The following is a 25,098-nucleotide window of genomic DNA, read 5'->3' as shown; positions in this document are numbered from 1 at the left end:
GTTTATTCGAAACAAGCATCAAATGCCTTTTGAAATTTTGTTGGGTGAACCCTCTTTGCTTAGAAAAAGAGCTGCTTTTACAGAAAATGCCGCTTCCCAAAATCAAATAAAACGCTGGTCTCTATGATGTGTTTGCCTCAAGATTTTAAAATTATTATCATTATTACTGTTGTTGTTCTTGTGGTCAGGGTCACAGTAGCCCTGGCTGGCCTGGTACTGGCTCTATAAAGCAATCAGCCCCCAAACTTAAGAGTTCTGTCTGCTTTGCCTCCCAGGAAGTAAAAGCACGTACCGCAAGGTCGGGCTACAGATTGTTTTTAAATGAGCAAAAATGCAAATTCAGTACTGGCTAATTTCAAGATGGCAGTCCGACCACGTATTTTTAGGATTCCTTCTCCTCTCTTAGTTTTGCAGGGAAAAGTACCCTGGCAAGAAGACGCCATGGACAGGTCTCAGCAGCGGGAGACTCCTGTGGGCTCAGCATCAGCTTCTCATTAGGAGCAGCCCAAGGAGGAGGCGTCAAACTCGCTTTCCCTCCTGGCTCCTGGAGAGCAAAGTTGGCAGCGAGCTCACCCGTCTCTAAAGACGGGAAACCCTCTCGGACTTGTGTGGTTCTGTTTCTGCAGCCACACCGTAGATGTATCTTTGATTGCCTCGCGACCTCAGGGTGGACGGCCTGGCCCGTTCCTTCCCTTACACACAGCACGATGAGTGAGTGAGCTGAACCTTCATCTTTCTATGTGTGTGTAGCTATGGCCAAAGTAAACTGGGCTCTTGGGTTTGTTTTGAATTGGAACTGTTTATTTCCTTTAAGCCATACACGGGTACTTTTGAGCTATCTTTGTATTTAAGGACTTTCCCCGCCATGGTATCAGTATACCGCTTCCTCCCAGGTCATTGCTTCGAAAGAGTTTTGTACCGGGAGAGAGCCCTGCCAGCTCCGTACAGTGGTAACCGGGTGAGAGCAGAGCAGCTCTACCCTGTGTTTCACGTCCGAAGGTGACTTCATAAAAATGACTTTCGGCAGCAAAATGGCTGAGGTGTCCAGGAACAGCCGTATGTTGCTACTGAGGTGTCGGCCCTGTGGATGACGTGCAAAGGTTTTGGTGGGGTCCTGTTCTTGCTTGACATCTGCCTGATCTGAGAAATCCATGCAGCGCCTTTCAATATGGCCGTTACTAAATCTTTGATGCTTCCAGATTCCCTGACCCCGATACAGTTTAGAAATGGTAGCTCACACCTGTAATCCATCCTGAGGCAGAGGCAGAAGGATGGCTGTGAGTTCGAGGGCATCAGGGGCTGCAGGGTGAGAGCCAGTCCTCAAGGAAGAGAGAGCGGGTGGGGGTGAGGGATCTTAAGTTTGAGCAAGGCCATCCTTAACTTTCTTTTTTATTATTCTTTGAAATATTTTTGAACAGTAAAAGACCTTAATACTTCTGGCATCCCAACATAAACACTCTTTTCCATAACTTTATAAACTGCTTTTGCTGTGACGAGAGTAACACTTTATATCTTAGGAGGAAACTCTAAACTTCTTTTTTATGCTTTCACTAAGGAAAACAGAGCTAGAAGCTTAAAATGTGTCAGCACAATTTTTGTAATGATGGTTACAGTATCAGATTCAGGTGCTAAAATTGATTCTTTTCAAATAGCTTCTTTTATATGAGGCAGAGGAATTGCCCTTACTAGAAAGTTAGCTCTGAATAGGTTTTACTTGGGCTCTTTTCTTTTTTCATGGACTCAACATTTTTTAGTGCAAACACTTGGTTCCAGAAAAGTGATAGCAGATATCATTGCTTTTCAAAAAATAAACTGTGTGCTTTTTTTTCTTTTTCTTTCTTTCTTTCTTTCTTTCTTTCTTTCTTTCTTTCTTTCTTTCTTGTCTTGGGGCATGTTTAGATGAAGTGTTATGATGTTACGATTGTCTAAGGATGTTTTTATACAGGGTTGCAGGTAGTGGCCATGAGCTGCTGCTCATGCTGGAGCTGTTTCTCTCTCAGCATTTCTGAGAGATAGTCATCTACATTTTCAAAATAGTGGGATAGAGGAAGCAATGGGAGGAAGCTCTGCCTCAGCCTTTGTGCGTCAGCTGTTGAGGGGAAGTGCCCACAATAGAAGAGTTTCAGAACTGAGCTTCCAGGTCTTGGGTGTGCCTGAGGGCTGAGTGCTTACCTATCCCACAGAGGACGAGTCTGATGCCCAGTACTGGAAAATGGAGGGCAGACTGTGGAAGTACGCCATGTGATCCTAACCCCTGTGAAGCTGAGGCCAGAGGATTGCCAGGAGTACAAGGGCTGTTAGTCATCTCATTAGCATGGGTCTGTAGCAAGACTTCCTATCAAGGCAGAGAGGAGAGCTCTCATAGCTAATTGTAAGACCTTGCATTAAAAGATGGGAGGAAGATAATGATGGGCTAATAGACAGAACCTGTATCAAGGATGAAGAAAACAAGGGCGTCTCCTCAAGCTGTGTGGCTTCTGGAAAGAGAAAAGGCAGATGAGTAGGAGATTCTGTGAACAGAGTAAGATTTCAGGCTGATCTCCACAGCGCCTTCTATGAGTGCCCTGCCAGTGAGAGTTGGCTGCGTAAACTCTTCTGTGGAGCGCCCGTTTTACTGCAGCTTTATTCTGCTCTTGTCACTGGTGTCTTCCCAGTCAGGGTGCCGTCACCTAGCAATGGCTGAGCTTGGGTGGACTGGTAGGCTGGTGGCTTTGTTTCCCACTTACTCAGAGAGACCAGGCCCTTGCCTAGGCCTGTTTTCTTTGTTTGTTATGCACTACCTCTGGGAACATCCACAGACGATTACTGTTCCTTTGTTTACCTTTTGGCCTCTTAGGCCAGTGGCTCTCAATCTGCAACCCTTGTGTTGTGGTGACCCCCAACCATAAAATGATTTTCGTTGCTACTCCATAACTGTAATTTTGGTAGCTGCGAATCATATTGTAAACATCTGATATGCAGGATGGTCTTGGGTGAAAGGGTTGTTCACCCCCAAAGCGGCCATAACCCACAGGTTGAGAACCGCTGTTCTAGACTAATCAGGTGTGACAAGACTGCCTTGAAGGGCCATTAGTCATCTTCTTAGTGAGTCCAAGAAAGACCATGCTCATTGTAATGTAGGATTCTGGGACAAGTGGCTCCCCTTTCTTCTCCCAGACCATATCTCTCCCATTGGTTGACAATAGCTCTCTTCAGGTGCCATAGAAGGCAGTGAGCACAAGACCAGTTTGCCAGTGTCTAATTTGCTCAACCCGTAGGAAGGCATATGTCTTACACGTTGGGCACTCTTCTGTGGTAGTGGGTGGGCGTTTGGGCTGCCCCAGGTTGAATGGATCAATGTCAGATATCTGAAGTGGGGATGAGGCTATTTGGGAACCAGGTATAAATAGACTGAGGTGACCAGTACTTAACACTTTTCAGGTACCACACAACTCTCGCCCTCCTTATCCCTCTGCCCCCAGCCTACTCATGTTTCCTCCTTTACTAAGCAGCGCTACCTGAGATGCTCAGTTCACGGATGATGTAATAGCTCCTGGTGCCTACTGCTGATGTGTAACATGTGCCAAGGACACTGCCCCGGAGCGTCTGCTTGTCTAATCTAGACATATTGGTCATCTTCTCAGTCCAGTAGAGGAGACGATAAAAGCAAAGGGCACCTACCCTCATCTCAGGTTGTGACTCGGTTAGAACTAGGTAGGGGGAGGCTGTAAGAGGTCACTACTGTCACAGATCATTAGAGTTGCTTTGAGTGACCTGTGCTCAGAAACAGACTTTGATTGACAACTCTGCAGTCCAGAAAAAAAAAATCAAATTGATCTTCCTTTTCCTAAAGGGTTTTCTAATGGCATATGTGAAAATAAAGGAAGCTGAGACTGATCATTCCTCAGCATTGCGAGGTCGTAACACAAGTTTCTGGGCTGAGCATGTGTAGCATAAGCCCAGGTACTCCTGCGTTTGTCTGCGGGGTCATGTGCCTACAAATCGCATACCCTCTTACTGGCCTGGCACAGAGACCGTTCCCACAGATGTCCCGGTAAAATTTAACCACACTTGCAAAATCAAGGTAGTCCAATTTATAAGCTCCCGAGAATAGCCATGGTCCACCAGGCCCAGTGGCTAAATGTTCCATTTTGGTCCTGAAAAAAGAATCATGAAGCTTGGTATGAGAGTGCTTGTCTACATGTGAGGCCCTGGAATTGATCCCCACCACTGAGGGGAAAAAATATAGAGCATGACACTTGGGGTAATATTTTGCTTCAAATAGAAGGAAATAAAAGATTAACACTGCAATTAAAAAAAACCTCCAATAACATTTAATTAAAAAAATGATGTAATGAGAAGTAAAGGTGAGAACAAATCAGAAGTAAAATTAATGTAGCCCGTGTGCATAATTTTTACCTAATAAATTTGCAAAGATTAATATAAATAATATGTTGAAGATAAATGTAGTGGGCACAGGGCTGGGTATACTAGCTAAAAGTTTGGGGTCTCAAAACCCTTAAAAGAAACAAAGACTGTTAGTATTTTCTGTTATAGATCTTATACTATATAAAGGTATCCTCCGGCACGGTCCACATTCTGTCAGGAGCCAGCACTGGCCCAGAACTCAACGTGTAGCCTAGGCTGGCCAGCAAGTGAGCCCCAGAGAGCCGCAATCAACTTTCTTTATAGCCTCACATCCTCGGTGCTGGGGTTGCAAACACACCACCATGCTGGCCAGGTGTCTGTCTGTCTGTCTGTTTGCTTGTTTTTAATGTGGGTTCTGGAGCTTGAGCACTGGCTCTCATAATTGCAAGGTAAGCTCTTAACTGACTGAGCTTCCTCACTAGCTCCATGGTTCTCAACCTTCTTATTGCTTTGACCCTCTGATACGCAGTTCCTCATGCTGCAGTGACCTCCAACCATAAAGGTTTTTAAAATCGCTCCTTCATAACTGTAATTTTGCTACTCTTGTGAATCATGATGTAAATATCTGATATGTGAAAGGATTGTTCAACCCCACAAAGGGGTTGCCACCCACAAGTTGAGCAACACCAGCTTAGATGCTCCTTCCTCTTTCAGAAATGTTGTTTATGTTTGTTTGTTCGTTCGGGGTGTGTGTGTGTGTGTGTGTGTGTGTGTGTGTGTGTGTGTGTGTGTGTGTAGGTCAGAGGACAACTTGCAGAATTGTTTTTCCCTTCGACCGTGTGGTCCAGATAACAAACTCAGGTTTTCAATTCGATGGCAAGTGCTTTTCCTTGCTAAACCATCGAGCCAGCACCCTCACACACAAATAAAAAAGCAATGGAACTTGGGAGAGGTTAAGGGCGCACTCTTGTAGGGGACCTGAGTTTGGTTCCCACCCCCATGTGGTGAGGCTCATAACTGGCTGTAACTCCAGCTCCAGGACCTCCAATGCAGTCCTCTGCTTTAACATTGTGCTCATGGACACACACCAGACAGACAGACAGACAGACAGACAGACAGACAGACACACACACACACACAGAGAGAGACACACACACACAGACACACAAATAATAAAATCTTTAAGATAAAGGATTCATAGAATAAATACATCTTTAAAAGGAGGCAGTCATGCTGCTTAACATAATGATATGAATTCAAGGGCCACTGATTCCCTTCTGACACCTCAGTGAGTTTTCTATCCGAGGAAGAGGAATCAAGAGGATATGTGTTGGGAAGGCAGGAGCCTCTTAGGGTCCTGCAGGGGTCAAAGGAACGTTTAGGGTTAGCTCGGGGGCAAAGGGCAGACGCTGGGTCTTAGGAGCATGAAGGGGAGTGAACGCTTAGCTTCTTGTCCCCATGCAATCCCACCCTGTCCTTTCCTTCGAGGACTAGAAACTGAAGCTGTACTTAAGCCACTGTGAACCAGACTTTTGTGGGTGGTCCAGCAGTATATCAGCGAGTGTAAGTTCAGACAGCCCACGCCTACAGACCTCAGACAGCAGTGACTGACAGGGCTGGAGTGCTGTGCTTGTATCAGCATGGACCCTTTGGGTGTGATATGAAGAAGCTGAGATGAGCTCAGCCAATTCTGCCTCCTTGTAGGTGGAGAATGCAGTTTGTTTAGCCATTCTAATGCCCTGTATCCAGAGCAACAGGAGCGTGTGGTAGATACTGTGTATGAATGGAAGCCGTGCACAGGACCCCTCCCAGTGTCCCGCACACAGTGGGCAGTGACGACATCACATCACAGGGTACGCAGTACTTCTGTCCCTACAAACCAAGGCCATCGTGTGTTTAGCTAGAAGAGAAAGCAGGACTCCATGCAGGGTCAGGGCAAGAGGAAAAGACAAGGACGGCCAGGGCCTCAAACTTAGAGAGGCTTATCTAGAAGAGGAAGCTTGGATGATGGAGAGAAGCCATGGGACCGGGTCACGTTGTGAACAACCGTGGAAGTGATGTTGGCATATTCTGTCACCCCGGCTTTGTCCATGGCGCCCAGACAGCCATCTATGCGTTGCCAGGACATAAGTGCCACTCAGAAGCCAAGAGTAGGGCCCAGGTCTCGTTCTACCTGTTGTTTCAGTTTATTTTGGTTTGTCTGTCTTTGTGCCTTAGTGAGTGGTGGTGGGGATAAGACAGGGAGAGAGTGTTTGAATTTTCTTTCCCCTCTCTTCTGTGTGCTGCTCTATCTTCCTGGGGGTAGCTTAGAGAATAGGAAGCGTGTGGTTTTTATATTGCTTGGTATTTTGCTCTCCTCAAAGCTGTCAATATTTAATTGTAGTCATGGAGTTCCTTTGCACACAAGCCACCCTGGTCATCCTGTTGGAATGGGCCCGAGACACAGTAAATGATCCAAGACTCGGAGTGGACGGCTTCCGGGTTGCAGGGGAAAGAATCATTCGATCAGTAGTAGGTTGGGAGACCCTGCATTTGGTGGAGTCGGTCACCTTTCACCTTGGTTGCACCTTTTCTGACCTTGGTGCACACGCATTTGGAAGCAGGAAGGATATTGACTCCTCTGCAGACTGGGAGGGTTTTTTCAAGTTTTCCCAGGCAGTCATTTGGAGAACTCAAGAGTAGCCAGAGGGGAAGGGAGGTACTTGGAGGGAATCTGGGGTCATCTGGGTAGAACAAACTCTTGTTTGGCAGGCCACAGAGAAAAGCACAATGTGCCAAGAGGCAGGGAGAGAGAGACAGGGGGACCCTGTGAAGGGGAGGAGAGTGTGAAGTCTCCCCTAGGCGGTGAAGAGCTACCGAGTTGCCAGGTGCTTCCCTTCCACAGCAAAGTGAGTAGCTCACCACCACCACCACCACCACCGGAAGCAGTGGCTCTCCTGCTTGCCTCACCCGATGTCACCATTAACAGTGCCCTCACCATCTTCAGAGAACTTAAGTGAAATAGCCTGGCCTCATACATCATTTCTAATTTTCAAGAAAAATCAGTTTAATCTTAATTAAAAGGGGGAAAATAAGGGCTGGAGAGATGGCCCAGTGGTTAGGACCACTGACTGCTCTTCCAGAGTCTTGAGTTCAAATCCCAGCAACCACATGGTGGCTCACAACCATCTGTAATGGGATCCTATGCCATCTTCTGGTGCCCTCTTCTGGTGTGTCTGAAGAGAGCAACAGTGTGTGTGTGTGTGTGTGTGTGTGTGTGTGTGTGTGTGTGTGTGTGTGTAATCTTTAAAAGGGGGGTGGGTAAAAGCAAAGGGGATTCATATTCTCTCTCTCTCTCTCTCTCTCTCTCTCTCTCTCTCTCTCTCTCTCTCTCCCCCCCCTGTCTCCCCCCCTCTCCCTTTTCCCTCTCCCTCTCCCTCTCTCTCTCTCTGAGACAGGGTTTTAGTGTATAGCCCTGGCTGTCCTGGAACTCGCTGTAGACCAGACTGGCCTTGAACTCAGATCTGCCCGCTGCCTCCTGCGGAGGCTAAGATCGAAGCCTGCTCCACCACTGCTGGCTAACTTTGGTTTATACCTGATCAGGTACATCGTCTTGGGTGGGGGAGGGTGCACAACACACAAAGCCAGTGGTCAGGCATTTACATCTGTGTGGAAACTCAGTGGATCCCGCAGCAGCCACCATAGATGCACTCTGGCTAGAGACTTTAAAGACTGCGCATCAGTGCCCTTGGGGGCACTGTTTTCTAAAAGTGGTGACGAGCTTTTGATAAAAATCTCATCAAACTTTTTTTTTTTTTTAAACAAGGACAGATGCTCAAAACAATAACTGCTATTATTTGGGAGCAGCAGAACACTGAGGGGGACTGTGACGGTGAAGTATGGGTGTGTTCACAGGGCTTTGAAAGCAGAGCCTTCAAACCAAAAGTGAGCATGAGTATCAGGTATTTCAAAAGTCTTCTGGCCCCGGTGGCTGATAACAAGAGTGGCTTGAGTCAAGGCTAAGGGCACTGGGCAGAAGCCCTTGGAGACGTGCTTTCCCCACAAGGTTGTTGTCCCCTGTGCATGCTGCGGTTCTGGTCAACCCGGGCGTGATGGTTGCTGTCAGGTTTCCATGACATCCCTTTATAACATCCCAGCCTCATTTTTTTAAAGATTTATTTTATTTATATAAATACACTGTAGCTGTCTTCAGACACCAGAAGAGGGCATCGGATCCCATTACAGATGGTTGTGAGCCACCATGTGGTTGCTGGGAATTGAACTTAGAACCTCTGGGAGAGCAGTCAGTGCTCTTAGCCTCCGAGCCAGCACATGCATGCTGTACACACACACACGCACACACACACACACACAGACAGACAGAGAGCTTCTTTTTCCCCCCTTGTTGTTAGGGTTGACACAGTGATTCCTTTTTTATTCTGACAACTTTCTCATTTCCTTCACAATGTGAACAAAGCAAACCCTTTCATTGATGGAATATTTATATTTTCTGCAAAGTCAAGCGATGAGTGTAACCAGCGTTTCCAGAATTAAGGTAGTTCAGCTTCCAGGTTTCCAACGTCATGGCTGCAAAGCACCATGCATTAGTATCGACCGTGCTTTGACTGCTGGCCTCCTGGGTACGAAGCTGGGCGGTGGCAGCGAAGCTCTAATAGCCTCTGAAGGGTGGGGGGAAGCGCGCCGTGAGCACAGCGGATTTAGTTTCTATGCTAGGATGTTCAGTTGATTGCGTGTAATCTACTAAATGTAAATTTACAGCTTTTTTTTAAAAAATATATTTTCGAACTGATACATAAAACATTCTAACATACATATTAATGGAATGATGTCTGGATATCTGTAATATTTAAATCATTTAGGCATGTCTCTCCTTTCTTTATGTAACCTCCCAAATCTTCCCTGTAACTTTTTGAGGTGCACAGTGTGTGTCTGTTATTTGACTCACCCCGCTGCTGCTTCTGTCTAACTGTAACTTACTACCAGCCACTCTATTTTCAAATTACAGTGAGTTAGAAGGTGGTGACCCTCCTTGTAAGTCAAGGAACATGTGTGGTTATTTTACGTTTACATGTACACTGGAGTTGAGGTCCTGGGTAAGATCACTATATGCATTTTTTTCCACCTACATAGGTGTCCAATCAGACTTTCGAAGGGGACAGTTCTGTGCCGAATGGGATAGTCTTTCATACGGTACAGTGCAAATTGTCTCATCTCAGGAAAGCCAGTCATTATGGGACCTGCAGATGTCCCCCTGTTTTCTGTCTTCGCAGAGCAGCTGGGTCAGCCTTTCTCAGGAAACATCACCAGCCAGGCCTGGCTCACGAGTAGCCATAGGACTCCAAGGGGCATCTCGGGTCAACGCGCTTCTCCTGCAGTGTTTAGAGACATGATGTCAGGCCCCAGAGTACAGAGCTGTACTCTGCCCTTTCCCCTGGGATTCCAGAGGGGCTTTTTGTGTCTTCAATGCTCTGTCCTCCAAGAGAGGGCATGAAGTAACTCTGGACTACAGAAAAGGCTGACAAATGCCCATTATCCTCATCCTAGAAATAATTGTAAGGGCTTTATTTGGTCTTCAAACCATGTAGCTAACCAAAAAGAATGTGTGTTTAGCCACATGTCAGTAGCAAGTCCTGGTATATGTGCAGAGACCAGACATGGCAGGATGTGGAGGGGGACTTTCCAATAGATTGCTCCTTGGACTGTAAGAAACCATTTCTCTGTGTTTTGTATGGGTTTCCCCTGGAGACACTTGTGCTAGAAGTTGGTGACCAACTGGAAAATTTTCACAGCTTAACAAGGTTACTGAAAACAAGAGGGTACTCTCAAAGGGCACAGGCATGGGCTTTCAATGTACAAAAAACAAAACAAACATTTTTTTCCTACAGAGTAAGGTTAATGATGTTCTAACCTGGAGGTGGGAGGTTCTCCAGGGCCCTTTCCTATGTTTTATAAGCTCTGTGTTGTGTCAGTTACTGTTCCAAGCATCCGGGGAGACAGTATTAGACAAGACAAAGTCCCTGCCCTCAGCCATTGTGGCCACTGTAGAGGGAAAGACAGATCATGTCAATAACGCCTGCTGTTAGTGAAGTGGACAGCCAAGAGGGAAGTACTCTTAGCAGGGCACCCAGCAGGTTTAGAAGAGGGAGAACACAGAGAAGGTAAAAAGGGCAGGGGAAACAGGCCCTGCTGAACTGGCATGGGAGGGTGGGCCCCCACAGCCTTACTCAGCGTGGAAGGACTTCACTTGCTATAAATGAAAGGCCACTGAAGCTTTGAGCCCGTGGATTTCTTCTGAGTGTCTAAACTGAAACTATATACCATAGCATCTCTCAGCTGAGGATTCACTTCCACATGCCCAGGAATGCCTAGTCAATGCCAGATTGCAGAAATGGCTTCAAACATGATGAAGTCTTCTTGGTCATTTATAGCTATAGCCTAAAGTTGGGTCTCAGTGAGCTAAGGCTATCCCAGGAATGGCGTAGATTGAGCGTGTGTTAAGGGTCCTTCTGACAGAGAAGACAGTGTGAAGACGGGCCCCACCCACCAGGCCTGAGCCTTCTGCGTCAGTAAGATGTCTCATTACCGTCCCACCTGTTGGAGCTTCTTGGAGTATTTCTTTTTTCTCTTGTTTCTTAGCTCACTGGTTGGGATTTTACTTATTGATTTTTTTTTTATTGCCACAGTTACTAAAGCCTCTGATTTCATTCACTAGTATCGCTTTCAGTAACTTTAATCCTTTCCTAGAAGGAACTACCTACATCCTCAACTATCAGTGTCCCATTGTACCCAAAAGCCAAGAGATTATTTTGAGATAAACAACCTCACTTTTCCTTAACTCCACATCCAAGCAGGTTGGTAATGAATCAAGCCAACCCCTACAGCCTCTAGTGGGTGAAGAAGGGAGGAGTCTTAGGCCTTGTTGCTTCTTGCTTGCTTGTTTTTCTTCACATAATGGGAAAGTAAGCACGGTGGTGTGCGACCCTAATGTGCGTCCCTTGCTCAACTTTCAGCCCACCATCTTGGGACCACTTGGTCTCTCCTGCCCCCAACTCACTTGCCTTCATGTCCCTCCTACTTTGGCACTATCCAGACAAATCATTTCACTCACAGATATCGTGGTATGAATCTCTAGAAAGTCAGGACTCCTTATAAAATGTAACAATTACAGTAACATCCAACCTAAAATTAGGGTTATCTTCACATCATTAAATAGACAATCAACATTTAAATTCTAGCTGCTTTGTGGTTTTTGTTTTGTTTGGTTTGGTTTTTGTTGTTGTTGTTTTTGAAGAGGCTTTTGGTTTTGTGTTGTTTTGTTTTTGAATTGGAAGCCCACACCTTGCATTTGATTGCTGTACCCTTTGCGTCTCAGATTTCCTTCTAGCTCTTTCTGAATTAGCTTCCTTCTCAAGCACCCCTCCCCCATGTTTAGAATGTGCTGCAGTACAGCCCGCACTGGCCCCGTGGTCTTAGACTACCTCTCCTTGACTCCTCTTGATTCGGAAGAAGTCACATGCTCATCTGTCACCGTAGCCAGGGAACCCCGAAGCAATAACGAACCCAGCCGCTTACCTGCTGTTCCTGGTGTCAGAGCACAGTTAGCCCAGTTGCTACAGGAGCAGTGATCTCTTCCCAGATCTGAACTCCTTACTCTGAGGAAGGGAGGGAGGATGCCGGACAGCTCAAGACTAACAGGCGGTTTATCCCTCGCACACTGCTTCAAAGAGGCCCCCTGAAAAGACAGCTAACCCAGTCCAAGGCTGCCAAATCCAGATTGCTCACAGGATCATCTGCTTCTTGCTGGTGGGGTGCTTCCAACAGGTGAAAACAGCTGTCCCCCTTTTCAGAGAAGGAACAGAATGGCTTTGCGGGGACAGCAAGGAACCAGCTTCTAGTGTATCCCAGGCTTGTTTCTTGGTACAGTTTTGCCTTCTGTCCCTGCTTTTTTGTCTGAAGCGAACCTAGCAGGGAGCACATAGGAGGATGTCCTAAGTATTTTCTGTTAGTCGTGTACCATCAACAGGCTCCCTGTCTTAGTCATAGATTAATAGGTCACATCACAACTAGCATACGTTCCAAGGATCACCAACTTCTAGCCTTGAAGAGCCTGTACTAACCCAGCCAATTGCAGATATAAGGGTGGCATTAAAACCTCTGGTCCGGTACCAGTTACTTACAATGTCCGCGCTGGCCTACTCAAAGTACAGTGTAAACACACACCTGTAAGGACTAAGCCCTCAGGTCAGGGCATCAGCACTTGCTTCCTCTTTCCCCCAATTTCTGCTTGCGTTCAGTTTCGTATCCAGAGTGGCCAAAGGATGACTTGTGGCAGGTCCAACCCCTGCATCCTCACAGGTTACATCCTTTCTCCTCCCAAGCCGTTTCCTTGGTTCAGATTACACAGTGGGCCATCAGCAAAAAGACGTCTAGAGGCCAAAGTGTGTGCGCGAGTGCGGGCAGCTTTGAACCACTGCACTGCTGACGCCGTCGCTGTGTTTGCAGTGCGCCGAGAACGGCTCTGGATCTGGGAGGGAGGGGGACGCTCCACCAAGCAAAGGAAAGGGACAAGGATTCAGGTGGACCCGGAGCCCCCAGACTGCTAAGGCGCAGCAGGAAAATCACTGCTGTTCTGGTGCTTGTCTGGTTTGTGTGAGGGCTTCCAGGCCAGCTCACTTAGCAGTTGTGAAAATACCATCACAGACGTGACCGTGGGCCATTCCCATCAAGGCCGTTCTTCGGCTGAGTTCTTCCCAGGCGACTCTTAGTTTATGTCAGGTTGACAACGGAGGCTAACTTGGGAGGGAATGTTGTGTTACCGTGGGATTTACGAGAAATTCAAAGCCACTGCTTATTGAACACCTACCAGGCATTAGAATTTAGATGCTGAGGGGACAACAGAGAACAAGACACACAGGGCCTCAGCCCCCACAGAGCTTAAATCGTGGTGAGGACGACATACAGACAGGTACAGTATCAAGTGATGGCGTCCACTCTACAAAGAGAAGGCAGAGATGGTGCCGGAGGGCATTTTTACCAACAGCTGAGTGACGAGAGGACCCAGGACAGGAAGGCCCAGGGGAGAGGACTTAGAGCTACAAAGCCCCAGGATGCAAATGAACTTGGTACAGTTGAGGAACAGAAAGGGCTGCAGGGTAAATCAGCACGAGGGTTTAAGTCATGTCATGGGGATGTACACCTGAAATCCAGCCCTGTGTGGGCTGAGGGCAGAGGCAAGATTGCCGCAAATTCAACAGCAGCCGGGATGATAAAGGGCTAGGAAAAGAGATCCTGTGATATGGGCCTCTGTGGTGTAGGTTGGAGTTTGTTAACGAATGAGAAGCTGTTGGAGGGGTTTAAGCAGGAGGACCACATTATCCACATTATCAGATTCACATTCAATCTTGCAAAATACACACTTCAAGTATAGCCCGTGTGGCCTGCGTTTGCAGATCTCATTAAAGATGAAATGTCCCAGATTCTATATACCTACTCTCTGGTGTTCCCGCCTGCTAAGTGACATTCCGCCTTCTTACTGAGCTTCACCAATAGATGGAATAGCCTTGGAAAATATGCATAAGGAATAGTCTATCTGTCTCTGTATCTATGTGTCTGTCTCCCCCCCCCATATGTGTGAGCTTGGGGTGCCCAACATAGTGAACATCAAAATTACTGTAAATCCGTAGTCACGACAGCCCATCGCCCATCTTCTCATTTTAGAGCCAGCTATAGTTAGACTTCCTCACAGATTCACCCAAGCATTTAAGCTAGAGCCGATCATCTTTTTCTGGTGCCCCGAGGGTTTTCAAAAGTGGATGCTGGCTGTAAGCCTCCGCCTCTGCTTGGCCTCACGCCTAACAAGTCCTATTTGAACGCCACCTTCCCCAGGCCCTGCTGAAGCAGAGGTCCTGCATTCCTCCAGGCAGCTCCGAGAGAAGTTAAGCACCTTAGTCGTTCTCCCCTTGGATATCCGCTTCTAGGAACTGGGCACACGGAGACACTGCTTGTTCATTCAACTCAGACCTCCGGGAATTCGGGTTCACTACCTTCTGAGTTCAGAGCCCATCTGTCCAGCACTCCTCAGTATCAGTATTTCTGATACTGGGGTGGAGCGAGCATGAGCACCAGAGGAAATGTAATATTCCTGGTCCCACTGCACCCTACAAGCATCTCTTCCAACCACTGTCCCCGGAAACCGTCCCAGTGCTTTCCCCTCAGACACCGCTCAGGTAAAGGTGTGTCAGAGTCAGAATCCCACAGGAACGGTTCATAATGAAGTTTCTGAAATACACCTCGTTTTCCATTCTTTCACCTGAAGCCATTTTCTCAGTTAACTCGGTATGTGTTGCAAAAATGAATGTGAAATTTCCCAGACGCATCAAGAGGAATGTATGAATATTTTATGCTACTCTATACCAGACCCAAGGCTGGGAAACCCTGGGTTATATTCCCTTGCCATCCACCTCAGAAGTAAGAAACCTGTCTCCCTTTTCTTCCTCACTCTCTGTCTGCTTTTGTCAAACATCTTCTAGCAGAGTTGATTGTTGCCCTGTAAGTATGGAGAGAGGAAACAAGACATTCAGGTCTAGAAAGCTGTGGGTCCACAGTTTCTCTGTGTACCCTTTATCCTGGCTTAGGCCCTTGGTGGCATTTCCAAGCTCGCTCTGATGCACCCAACCTGCACACCTCACCTGCGACCCGACTCTCTCCCCCAACACTTGAACGTTCTGCAAATGAGGAAGGTTCACTTATGCTAATTCTTGGCGTACTTAAGGGTTTTTATTTCTTCAGTGACTCTTCTCAATATTGCCAAATGAAATAGTCAGAATTAAGGGTTGTGCTTTCTAATTGAATTCTTTTGAAGAAATCTCAAGTTCCAGGAGTAATTATTTTTGTTGAGGTGTTGGGGGTTTGGGTGGGGGGCTGTTAACGGGAGAGAGGCACAGAGATCCACCTTCCTCTGCATCAAGTGGCTACATTCTATCCTGAAGGAGAAACTTTTTAATTTGGGTTTTTTTCGTTGCTTAAGTAAAACCAATCTAGTTTCTTTTTCTATAGCAAAGGAGGAAGGAACAGAGAAATTAATCAGGCAGGAAGTGAATACCACAGAAGGATGCCTGCCTCTGACTCGGTGTGTCACGCTAAACAAGAGGCCAGAGCTTGTCCAAAATGGCTGCCCAGAAACAACCCCCTCGGCTGTGTTGGAAGATGATGCCTTTCTGAGGGACAGTTCTCTCTTCTGGCTCTTGTCTTGCTTGGTCTCTCTCTGTCTTGAGTCCCTGATCATGCCTTCCTTTTTAACGGTAAGAAAAACTGAGTTCAAAGTAAATTTATTTTCCTTTATCAGCCAAAGGGAAGAACTAAGTGACGTTTAATGGGCCATAGTATGTGGAGATAAAGATGTTTAATTGTTCTGTAGAACAGCGTGTGATTTATTCCTGCTGCCTGCTATGGTGACTGTCAGTGCTTCAGAACTTGCGCTGGGCCAAGATATGAGTGAGCTTTTTCCCGGAGAATTTTTCCTGACCATTGGACAGATTTGAAGCCGTATTAATTTCTTTCCCATTTTTCCTTAACATGGAGGCTTATGTCAGTTAACATGGCTCTGCTCCGTAAAGTCAATCAGGTCCATACAGCTGCCTCTATGAGTCTTCAGTTTGGCCCGCCATAGGATTTTTAAAGTAATCACTGTCAGTTTCAAGGCAAGCCCCACCCCCACCGGCACCCTTTGCTTGCCTGAGGCTGCAGCTGTCCTGCAAGCACTTGTGGTGTGGTCCCGGTTCTGGGCTTCTATTAGGAAGATGTTACTTTGTCTTTTAGAGTAATTCGATCCACATCAGAGGCAACTACTGACGTTAATCCGTGCCATTTGTCATAATTAACTTCAATATGATTAAGAATAAATGACGCCAACCATGAAATGTAAGTTTAAAGCTGTGTACACAGAGGCCCATGGAGCAGGGGTAAGGAAATGTTTTATATAAAAAAAGAAAAAAAATTCTCTAGGCTGTGTTTGAAAAAGCAACTCATGTTCCTCTTTCCCCTGGCAGAAATATAGAACAACCGTTTTCTCACTCAGGAGGGCGCCTACAGCTTTAGTCAATGGGCACAAGGGGTCGTCACTAACTCGATGGTGCAACTGTTGTGTAGAGCAGAAACAAACGTAAACGAAGGCTACAGAAGAGAGCTCCAGTTCAGGAAGTAGAGGGCTACACGTAGACTTGACTAAACTAAGAGGAGCGAGAGGAAGGGGCGGAGCTAGGGAAGGCGCAGGCTGTCATTCACCTAGATGGTGGGTCTTAGACTGTTTCCCTCTTCAGGGTTTTGTGTTAGCCTCCCAGCACTTCGTTGATTCTGATCTAGTCAAAACTCTTTTTATAGGTCTAAAGAGATTAAGTGATTTGCCTAAGACCACATTCGGCTTCTCTGATGCTTTTTGCAAAGTGTATCAGTGGGTGCTTGTGCACGACTCCTCAATACCTCCATTCAGGCTGTGGAGGGGGCGCAGAGCCTGGAAGAACTGTGCTGGAAAATATTCCCTGGTGCCAGCAGCAGTGTCCCTCCCTCTGTTGAGGAAAGCAGATTCTAGCTCTGGCCTGTAACTCCCCCAGACCCGAGCTCCACATGCTACCGAGTCCCAGACCCTTGAGGTCCTGTAACATTTTAATGAAGACTATGTCTGTGTTACAGCTTCTTTAAACTTCTGGTGGAAGTGTAAAGCTTTTCTTTAAATTCTAATACATTTGTGCCTTAAAGTTTGACCTTTTTGTTTTTTGTTTTTAATCTTAACAATTTGTCATGTGTGTGCCATGTATTGGAAAGAACATTTACTTTGGACTGCCATGAATACTTGTCTGTATTTTGTGACCTTAAGTTCCAAAAAGTAAAACAAACAAACAAACAAAAAACGAGAGTGAGAAATGCATTGACCTGGATAGTTTTCTGGGAAGTGTAAGATGTGCTTTATTTTTTGTTTGTTTGCTGTGTGTGTGTGTGTGTGTGTGTGTGTGTGTGTGTGTGTGTGTATCTACCTTTGTGAGTTTATGTGTATCACATGCACATAATCTTGTCTGCTGAGACAAGAGTGTAGAGAATCCTCTGGAATTAGAGTTACCAGCAGTTGTGATGTGGGCTCTGGGAACTGAACTCAGGTCCTAGGGAAGAGCAGTAAGAGATCTTAGCCACCGATCCATCTCAAGGCTCGCTTTATGCACACATCTCTCACTCCTTTGAGATTCAGCACTGCTTGTGTGTGCACACACACCACTGCTTCTGTGTGCACACACACCGGTTAAGGTTTCACTTTCTCGCGGTTAGAACGTAGTAAGGATGGCAGCACTCGTCACTTAGCATCGTGTGATTTGTCTTTACATTTGCTTGTCCTTTTTTAAACTTTTAACAAATGACTAATTCTTAATAAGCTCTGCTTCGTTGAACTCTTAGGTAGCCTTATTAAGCAGGTAGCCTCATGTCCACAGACAGTGGAAACAGGGCTTAGGCAGGTTACATTGTTTGCCCAAGGCCACCTAACTACTGCGTGTAGAGGGAATTTTCTGGATTCCAAGAACTTTTTCCACTTGCATAGCTGGGTCTCATATCATGAGACCACATGATAAACTGTACAGTTGGTTCCTAGGTCCTTTTCTAGCCCTGAGAATCAGAGATTACAAAGTGTTTTGTTTTAATTATCACAGCAACATTGAATATATGCTTAAAATGATTAATCACAAGTAAAATATTTTCCTTTCTAAGCGTTTTGACCTTTTTAGAAATAAATCTGGTGACATTTCAGCACATATCGAAAGGCTATACTTGAGATGGTAAAATAAACATATTCAGTATGTTGGTTTGAATGCTCGGTGTGTGTGTGTGTATATGTGTGTGGGCATGTGTGTATATGTGTGTGGGCACGTGTGTATATCTGTGCATGTGTGTGTGAATGTATGTGCGTGTGTGTGTGTGCATGTGTGTGTTGCACATCAGAGGCAGGAATTAATTCTCTCAGGAATACTAAATGTGGTGAGGATTTAGGGAAACTTCAGCTTTGAGATTTGCACCCCTTACAGAAGGTACTAGTAGAGGACAGAGGACGGGGGAGAAAGTAGGTTTCACTTACATGCATGCATAAAGCAAAGGATTCCTGCCTTATCCCTTAAGCTAAACCACAGGAGCTGAGTCACCCAAGTAAACTCCATGTTCTTACTTTTAGAAGGGCCTGGGATGCCTATAGCTTCTGTTCATTTTTAAACTAAGTCTGTAAGAGAGTGGATTAGAATGCGCTCCTCATGGTAACCTCTGCTTCTCCTGTAGTAGTCACTGGAGTGAAGTTGTGAGTCTGCCTCCCAGTCCTCGACACTGGGTATTGCTCTGGAGAATGCTTTTAAGACCACAAACTGCACATGCTCTACCACCGAGCTATGTCTCAGCCCTAAACCACCTCCTTGTCTACAACTCTGAACGAAGCGTGCAGTGGGCCCTCCCAGGGCAGCAGGCACTACCTGGTGCTGTGAGAAAGAAAACAATCCCCAAGTAGTCACTGACGCTGTTGTTTGAAATGGGCATCTGAGTAAAGAAAAGTGTGTTGTAGGAAGGAGGGGGTGTGTCCCGCGCGTAGCCAGTGTGGGTCCCACTGAAGGTGAGCAGGGGCAGACCATCGCTCACGGGGACTGTGGGGTGTGCTGGCTTTGCTTTCTCTATCCTCCTGTCTATCTTGTTTGGATTGCCTCTGCCCTGAGCAGGAGCCTTCAGCTCAGGACAGGTGAGGTAACTAGCCATAAAGCCAGCAAGCCTTTCTGCCAGGGTATTTATCTAAAACGGCCAGAGAGGTCTTGGGGGGGGGGTGATGTTGCTTGGCAACTGGTGTCATAAAATAGAAACTACAGGCAGCTGCACCTTTGAAAAGATAGTGCTAAAGAAACAGGATGAGTGTGGTTTACTGCAAGCATCAGTTTTCCCGTTGAGCCCTTTTACAGGAAGTTGAACAAAGCCAAATTCACCTTAATTAGTTTTAATGGTTTTCAGGTTTTAAAGACACCCAACTCAGTTTGCACTGTGGAATCTCTAAAGAGTAAATAAAATCAAGGAGAAATTCCTCCAGTAGGAATCTCGAAACTCTGAACTTTAAAAAAAAAAAAATCATGACTTTAGCAGCAATTTCATATTATTAAATAATTTTATGTGCCTTCGAGTGGACCCGCAGCTTCTGGAATGAATGTCCTTGTATTGGTTTAGTTTTATGCTTGTAGTAACAACGTAAATTTAAGACCTTTGACTCATTTAGACGTTACTGAGTTATGTGTATTCGAAAATTTTTTCATTGCTATTTCTTGGCCAAATGTAGGGCGGGGGGTGGGGGAGAACACATTTGCCCAGCCTGAGAGTAGGGGATGGGTGCCCAGGCATGCATGCTTACATGAATTTATAAGTTAGCTGAATGCATATCAAAATAAGAACTATTTATGGCTGGTCCCTTTTAATCTAAAGGTTAATTATTCCTGGATTATTGTTTTCTGAGGACAGGTAGAACTTCTGGTGTATTTTTGTGCCTACTGCAATTCTCCACAATGCTCCCCTTGGAATCAGGGGAGAACATAACAAAACTAAGTTGGAAAGGATCCGGGCACACTCAAGAAATCATGAAAATAAGTTAAGGGTGTTATTCATAAACTGTTACTCACCCTAAGTGGAAACCGTAAAAAAAAAAACAGCGAGGGCGAGAAAGCAGTCGGACCTTCTGTGTCTGCATTGTTCCTGTGATACCCTCCCCCATCCTTCCACACAGGGGCAGATAAAGCACTCACCTACTGATTCACCCCTTCCATCTTCTTTAGCACAGTGTTTAAGGGCAACTTCCGGCAGTATTTACAGAGCAAGATGCTCTGAGTTTTCAAATAGCCCAGAGCAATAATTAACCCCAGCTGGATGAAGCCACTTCCCAGTGGTCTCTCATAGAACCCCTCCAGCCCCCAGATTCGAAAGTAATGAATAAAGAACTTGGAAAGTATGTTCCTTCTCAGGATTTCTCTGTAGCTTTGGCTAACCTGCACTTGCTATGTAGACCAGACTCCCTGTGTAGGCCTCAGACTTGCCATGCTCTCCGGCCTCTGCCTCCTAAGTGTTTGGATTGCAGGGGGTGCCCCCCACGCCGGGCTCAGTTCCATTTCATAGTCAGCTCACTTTGAACACGCCAGGTCCCAGATGTCCTTGGTCTGGTTTAGAAGCAGGTGTGGGAGTCTATCGGTGCTGTTCATAGCAAACGGTCCTACAGTGTTTCAGTGGACAGTTTGTCTTAAGGTGTAAATTTTCCACACTAACTTTTTTAGTGGTTGAGCCAAATTAATGTTTAAGTGCTAAGAAAATGTTCCCTGCAGTTGGATGAGACTATTAAGAATAAAGGAAGATTGGACTGAAGAGATGGCTCAGTGTTTAAGAGCACTGGTTGCTCTTCCAGAGGTCCTGAGTTCAATCCCCAGCAACCACATGGTGGCTCACAACCACCTGTAATGGGATCTGATGCCCTCTTCCGGTGTATCTGAGGAGAGAATAAAGGAAGGTGATTCCTGTGTTCGGAATTTTGGCTCAATGCTGCATAGGCTTCAGGTCCTCAGTGTCCCGTCCCGCCCGCCCCCCCCCCCGCCCCCCCCCCCCGGCTGCTCGACGGCATGAGGCTTTTGTAACAGGGATTTTAAAGTTTCAGCACTTTTGAAGCATCTAGGGACCTGTTCAAGGGAGCTCAAAGGTGGAAGAGCAGGAAGGATTTTATCGAATGAATGAGGAACAGTAGGTGCTGATTGAGATGTGTTTGACCAGACTGGGACGCATTTCTAGTAGCTTCCAGAGAATCTTCCTGCTTCTGCAGGCACACGCTTACAGCCGCCCTGTGCCACTGTGGCCCTGCAGCGCAGGGATAGAATTGAACAGTGTTTTAGTACTGGGTGTGACATTTAGTCACTCGGCATCTCCACTCAAACTTCCCCTCTCACCAGGCTTCCTCCTGAACAGTCCTGCCGGGGTAACAGAGGGAAGTGTATCCCATCCCCTGTAAAAGGTGGCCTGTGTCACTGTGGAAGAGAAGTAGGGAGATTCCAGCAGACTTTTATCGAGAGATCTAATGCACCATTGTGTTCTGTTTTTACAGAGTTAGCCTCAAGACTGCTGAAATTCTAACTCTCCAAGATGCCTGTCCCGCCCCCACCAGCACCCCCACCGCCACCGACGTTTGCCCTCGTGAGTATATTTTCTCTATTCAGTTTCTGTTTTGTTTTGTTTTGTTTTAAAAAGCAGCATTTTAAGAAGCGTCTTGCTGCATGGTCCAAGCTGGTCTGCGACTGTGTCTTCACCTCCCAAGGGCTGGGATTATTTCTGGAGCATAATCCACTCAGTGGATTTCTCCCTTCACTTTGTGCATGAAGATGGCCAAAGTCAAATGTTGGCGCACAGTTGTGTTGTGAATGCGTTGGCATTCCCGTGTAGGTCTGCTTTGCCCCGGCCCAATCTTTCCTAAGGTTAGAACCTAGTCGAGACCTCTCGAATCCAGATAGCATAAAGACTACGTTGGGTCCAGGTCTCCTGGGATACAAGCTTACGGGCCTGGAGTGTGATTATGGTCCGTCACGGCAAACATGATAGTTTAAAAGAAGGCTTTGCAGGACAGCTCTGGAGCTCAGAAGCAGGGCGCACTGCCTCCCCATTCAAACACACGTAACTCCTGAAAGTGAGGGCTCTCTGCAGTGCGTCCGATATCTCCCAGCCTCACCTCTTTCTTCTCTGCCTTCTCCCCTCCCTTTACACTGTTTTTCACAAATACTACTCCCACCCCACCTTCTCCCCAACACACTCTCACACCCCACGTAGCCTGTCCTTGTGTCTAGATGATTATTTCCAAAGGCTTTCACCACTGGACTCCTCCTAGTCCTTGGATGAGCCTGTCGGGGAATTTTAGTCCGTGCACCTTCAGGAAGACGCCAAGACTCACTTCCTCCCTAAGCCCCACCCACCACGTGAGCCTTTGCTGCCCGGGAGCCACGCACTGATGTCCAAGCCCTTTATTTCTTGAACTGGGAAACTGAGGCTAGGGAAGAGAACGTTTCCCGCTCCAGGTTCCCACGGCACACACTTAGAGAACTCTCCTGAGACTCTAACCTACTAACAGTTGGTCCCCCGGCTTCCTGTTGAGAGTCCCTAAGGGCAGAAGGACAGAAATGGCGTTTTAAGCATTTAGAAATATTTATAGCAATTTGATGGGAGTTAGGTTTATTCTCAGATAGGATTCGTGCATCTCTTTAAACCAACACATTTTTCTAATATTTATTTTTCATTTTATGAGTGTCAGTCTATGAAAATTTTAAGCAGCCCTTGCATGGATTAATTAGAAAACACGCTCAGTTGGCTGATGCGGCAAGAGTAGTTTATCTTTATTTCTCCCAAACCGCGAGTTGCCTATCACTACTAATTGGCACATGGGTTACGTTTTAGAATTTTAATGCTGATACACTTATTTTAATATGTGTTCTAAAAATTTATGATTGGCATATCAAAGCCAGTGACTGATTTAAAAGCTCGTGATATAATTTAAGAGAGAGTGTTCATTAAAAAAAAAAGAGTACAGAAAATAATATAGTAAGTGAATTTAATGAAAATATTAAATGACACAGCACAGAGAGGATTTTAAAAATCATAAATGCTGAACCTAAAGGATTAAAGTTTGAAGGCAGATGTGGTGGCTTACCTGTAATCTAAACTCTGAAGGTTGAGGCAGGAGAGTTGAGGCCAGCCAGGGATATAAATACAGATCTCAAAGAGCAAGGCCGGGAGAAAAGGGAAGATAGAATGGTGGTCACCAGGCAACACTGACCTAGTTGAGCAGTACAGCTAAGGGTCCTGGTCTGCCTCTTGAGAGAGGTTGGCATAAGGAGGTCAGGTGACAAAATCTTCAAGCCAAGGGGGAATCCTCTGTAGAAGGCTGTTGACTCAAACTGAAGATGTCCAGTATGAACTCATTAGTTTCATTCTTAAAGTGAAGGGACCAGGTGGCTTTTAAGGGTCTCTCCAGGGTGTTTTAGGTATAATAGAAAACAAAATCACTAGCAAAACCAAGTTAGCCGTGTGAAGAATGTGTATGGAAGGAGAGCGGGGAAGCTCCCTACAGGCTGATGTAGAGATCAGGGGATGTTGAGGGCTGATGGGGAAGGAATGACTAGGAGCCCACGTTCAACCTTCTCTCAGAGAGGGGTTGGTCCTAGCATCAGACAGTGTTCAGACCTCAGCTCCCCCTCCTAGCCTTGACACCCCTGCAACTGGACCAAATGATTTAACTTACGACACTACAGCTCTTCATTGGTGTTTTTGTTTTGGGTTTGTGTGCATGTGTCTGTAAAGTGGAAATGACACACAGGGCCAATAAAGAATAAATTAAAATGAAATACAATACGTAGAAAGGGCTTAAGTGTTACCACCACAGCAGAAGGAGCTCTCACTGCGTCAGTATGTTAGCACTCGGTGCACAGTAATTCTGTGCCGCTGAGCTGCCCTTCTGCCTCTCACTCTGGCAATAAAAGGCTGAAGGAAGCATCAAGCCTTGTGCTTCTCACCTTCTCATGACCAAAACTGGCTTATCTGAGATCCTGAAGGGTGGGGCCATCCCAGGAGACTCTCATGCTGGCTAGAAGGACCTTTGGCCTTGAGGTAGCCACATTCATCCTGGACGGGATCCACACAGGAGAGGTGCTTGCCTTCAAGCCTATGTGTTAGACTTGTGTCTATGTTCGTAAAATTACCCTAAAGGAGCAGGACCTCAGTTTCACAGTCAGTAACTTTAGGACTATTTTAAAAATGCCCAAATTTCTTTAAGTAGCTGTGTATTTGCTCTGGGCTAAGCTTTCAAAGGAATTAAATATCATAAACATGTTATGGTCAACTGAACGTGAGGAAATTGTGGGGTGAGAAAAGAATATTCTGTCCCATATTTTGACTATATGTTTGTCAAAACTAATAGCCATGTGAGCTGACAGGAGCGATTCAATATATGTAAATTATGCCCTAATAAATCTGACAAATTAAAAGAGAAACTCACTTTTCTCCGTTATTCGGAGGAAATTGTTTTCTAAAGTTTAAATGAGTTATAAAACCCATTCTGGTTTGACAGAGTCCAGCATTTTCTTGCATCTGGTGAGTGTTAAATGATGGGAGAGGCAGCCTGCTCTTCAGAACGCCATTCACCCAAGGGCCAATAGCAGGCGTCAGAGTCCCCTCAGACTTACTGTCTCATGGAAGGACCGGCACACCCTGGTTTTTATGGGCAGATTATGGTCTGAAAATTCAGATTTTTACCACAGACTTAGAATTTTTATATTTTGTTGCTGTGTCTGCTCCCGGGAGCCCTGATCTTAAAGAGAATGACACGAAATCCAAAATTACCATAGAGTTCATAGCCTAGAATCCTGAAGCCAGGTCAACAGTCTGACTGAGGGCTCCAGTGCATGGTTTTACCCCCAAGAGCAGCAGATGAGTCCGTGTGGTTGCTTTTCAGGCCAATACTGAGAAACCCTCCTTGAATAAGACAGAACAGGCTGGGAGGAATGCCCTTCTCTCCGACATCAGCAAAGGGAAGAAGCTAAAGAAGACAGTCACCAATGACAGAAGCGCTCCGATATTGGACAGTAAGTAAAAACAACTCTTTCCCATAGTCGTAAATGGTTTATAGCTTAATGGTCAACCTATGCCTCCAACTGGATCTCTCCTCTCTCCTCTCTCCCT

At 46.1% G+C, this 25,098-nt stretch overlaps 1 protein-coding gene across 1 annotated transcript in view; it reads left to right on the top strand.

The window, feature by feature from the left end:
• The first annotated feature begins 865 nt into the window (after positions 1-865).
• Wipf1 (WAS/WASL interacting protein family member 1) overlaps positions 866-25,098 on the top strand; it is a 40,300-nt gene continuing 16,067 nt past the window's right edge. The window contains exons 1-3 of the mRNA XM_032902537.1: positions 866-999; positions 21,482-21,570; positions 24,852-25,001. Coding sequence (XP_032758428.1) covers positions 866-999; positions 21,482-21,570; positions 24,852-25,001 — 373 coding nt within the window. The remainder of the gene's footprint in view (positions 1,000-21,481; positions 21,571-24,851; positions 25,002-25,098) is intronic.

Source organism: Rattus rattus, chromosome 5 (assembly GCF_011064425.1).
Source record: "Rattus rattus isolate New Zealand chromosome 5, Rrattus_CSIRO_v1, whole genome shotgun sequence".
In the NCBI taxonomy this organism is placed as follows: domain Eukaryota; kingdom Metazoa; phylum Chordata; class Mammalia; order Rodentia; family Muridae; genus Rattus; species Rattus rattus.
Note: the sequence above shows the minus strand (reverse complement) of the source record. Positions and strands in the feature narration are given on the sequence as shown.